At 52.4% G+C, this 2,544-nt stretch overlaps 1 protein-coding gene across 1 annotated transcript in view; it reads left to right on the plus strand.

Annotated features, from left to right (window-relative positions):
* The window catches only part of LOC113216614 (delta and Notch-like epidermal growth factor-related receptor), a 92,545-nt gene that overhangs the window by 51,240 nt on the left and 38,761 nt on the right, over nucleotides 1-2,544 (plus strand). Inside the window, exons 2-3 of the mRNA XM_052267576.1 lie at nucleotides 1,246-1,379; nucleotides 1,424-1,602. Of these exons, the coding sequence (XP_052123536.1) occupies nucleotides 1,246-1,379; nucleotides 1,424-1,602 (313 nt within the window). The remainder of the gene's footprint in view (nucleotides 1-1,245; nucleotides 1,380-1,423; nucleotides 1,603-2,544) is intronic.

Consider the following 2,544-nt stretch of genomic DNA (forward strand, 5'->3'; position numbering starts at 1 on the left):
TTTATATTTTTTGTTTTTACTCCTGTTTGTTTTCGCATCCTTTGTCATGAAAATTGGAAAAAAGTGCGCGCGCGCCAGGCCCGCGTCGTTGTACTGCAGGTGGCGGAAAGATAAAGGGAATTAATTAAAGCCCCCCACCGTTGTGATATCTGTGTGGGATGAATATTGATGGGGCGCGCGAGTTAGAGAATAGGGGTGGAGAGAGATAAAGACAAACTGAGTGAATGGGATGAGCTTCGGAGGTTCGAAAGGGGTGAAAAGGTATCCGGGGGATGATCCGTCAGACTCATTTTCCATGCTCAAAGCCAAAGCAGAAAGCGCCCCATCAAGTTTTGGGTTTGGTCGCGCCAACGCCCCTCTTCCCTTCTCCTTCATTCGCTCTAGCTTGCCCCCCTTCTCTCTCTCCTACGGGGACAGAGGCAAGCGGTCACCCCACGGTTTTCCTTTGCCCTGTCACGTATCTATGCGACTGACGAATAAATGCTAGGGTTTAAGACTCCAGAGTCTCTAGTCTAGACGTCTAGACTCGTTATAGCCTGGTCGTGCGGTCTAGTTGAATTTACAGCATATAGTAAACAGGTGTGCAGTGTGCATGTAAATGGATGAGCGAGAGAAAGGTGAGATGGTGTGAGTTTTTGTCTCAGTCCGTACATATCCGCCAACTTCGCGCCTAAAGGTGTTAGTTTTATGCTGTGTCGGCCGAATTTCAACGCCCGTCATCTTCTCTCTCTCTCTCTCTCTCGCCCGCTCCGGCCGCTCCGGATCAGGCGGCCGTGTCGTACCAGTTTGGCGTCGCGACGGCGGCGGGTCGCGGGGGGTAAGAGTGCGGGCGGGGGCGTCTGATTCACTAACCAAGGCTGGTGCTGGTGGGGCCCTCGGGCGTGGAGTGGTGGGGCGTAGCGGCCGGAAAGTTTAAGCGGTGACTATTTGCAGTAAGAGGATTATGCTCCGCCACGCCCCACCCCCGCGCCCCGCCGCGCCCCTCCAGACATTCTTCTGCCTTGCTAGTTTGTCGCCCGGCCAGCAGGGGGTGCCGGCGCCACCACCCCTGCTGGCCCCGCTATCTCCTAGTGTACTCGACGCACCCTCGTTTACTTAGTTTTTGTCCTCCGCGCACAAACGGACGCACTCACTGTAGACTCTGCGTCCGCCACAGTTTTGTCTTTCCCTTTTTGACTTGCCAAATCGTTTGGCCACTTTGAATGTCAAATTTTGGCATAATATGACAGTCCTTTTCTGCCGCAGCATTTACAAAATGGCATTCAAAGAGTTGAAAACTGTGCTACTTTTCTACGATTAACTGAATTTGGCAGCACTGCTAAAATTTATCCCTCAATAATTTTTACAATTATGCAACAGTTTGGAAATCTACGAAGCATGTTTGGAAAAACCTCTGCTATAATTTCTCACTTCTGTTTTGCAGTGCCCCCCAGGCGCCGCACCAGCCGCAGGAGGCCGTGTACGGCGTGACCCGCGAGGAGATGGCCGGCTGCGACGTGGCGCAGGGCCTGCTGCTGGACATCACGCCGCTCCCGGTGGACGGCAAGATGCTACTCGCCCTCTACGACAAGGACCTCTCGGACGGCGACAACTTCCTCGTCAGTGAGTATGCGTGGCCCCAGCCGGGCCAGGGGGTAGAAGAAAGATGGGCCTGGGAGGGCGGCGGTAAATGACAATGACACGCGAATGCTACGCATGGAACGGAGAAAGGCAAGGAGTAACATAGGCGTGATAAGGAGAGCAGAAAGTGATAGCGACTGAACACTGCCGCCCCCCCTCTCTCCCTCACCCTCACACAGGAAGAAAGCCTCCTCTGATGTATCAAAATAAATCAATGCTCGCGTTGCCAACTTTTTGAAAGCAACGGTGCGTTATAACTTCCAATTACGGGAGCGAGTGGTGGGGTGTGGGGTTGGGCTCGTGGGCCTCACGGACTCGGCCAGGTGGGCGGTGGCGCGAAGCTCTGGCGTCGGGATATTATTTATTTTCTCGAGACAACATTTCGGTCGGGATATGATTTATTTTCTCTAGACAACATTTCTTGCGTAAAAACCAGAGGGTGATGAATTTTTGACCCATCAGTGACGATAACCAATAGTAACACTATTGTAGACGGGCAAATAACCGTATTTTGCATGTACTTACGACCTTAACCTGCACGCGTGGTTGTAGTCGTGAGCCTTTGAAGAAGTACTTAAAGAAGTATTATTAGCCTACACAAATTTCTTTCAAATGTTTGGATTACTGTACGTTCGTGGGTATTGTTCTGTGCGAACGGAGTTTGTGATCGAGTATTGTATGTTTTGCAGGTGCCCGTGGACTGCGCGGGGCCCGAGTGCCCGCCGCCGGCGCTGGGCTGGGAGGCCACGGCCGCCATGCAGAGCGGAGACGTTCTTCTCGTGCGCATCGACAGTGCGCCGCTGGAGTTGGAGCTGGACAAAGCCACCAGGTAAGAGCAGCGGCGCCCGCACACCTGCGCAACATCATTTCAAAAACAAATTGCTCTCAATTATTTTCCCCTTTTTATTTTATATTTTTTGTTTT

This window comes from Frankliniella occidentalis, unplaced genomic scaffold (assembly GCF_000697945.3).
Source record: "Frankliniella occidentalis isolate FOCC.00 unplaced genomic scaffold, Focc_3.1 Scaffold54, whole genome shotgun sequence".
NCBI classification, from domain to species: domain Eukaryota; kingdom Metazoa; phylum Arthropoda; class Insecta; order Thysanoptera; family Thripidae; genus Frankliniella; species Frankliniella occidentalis.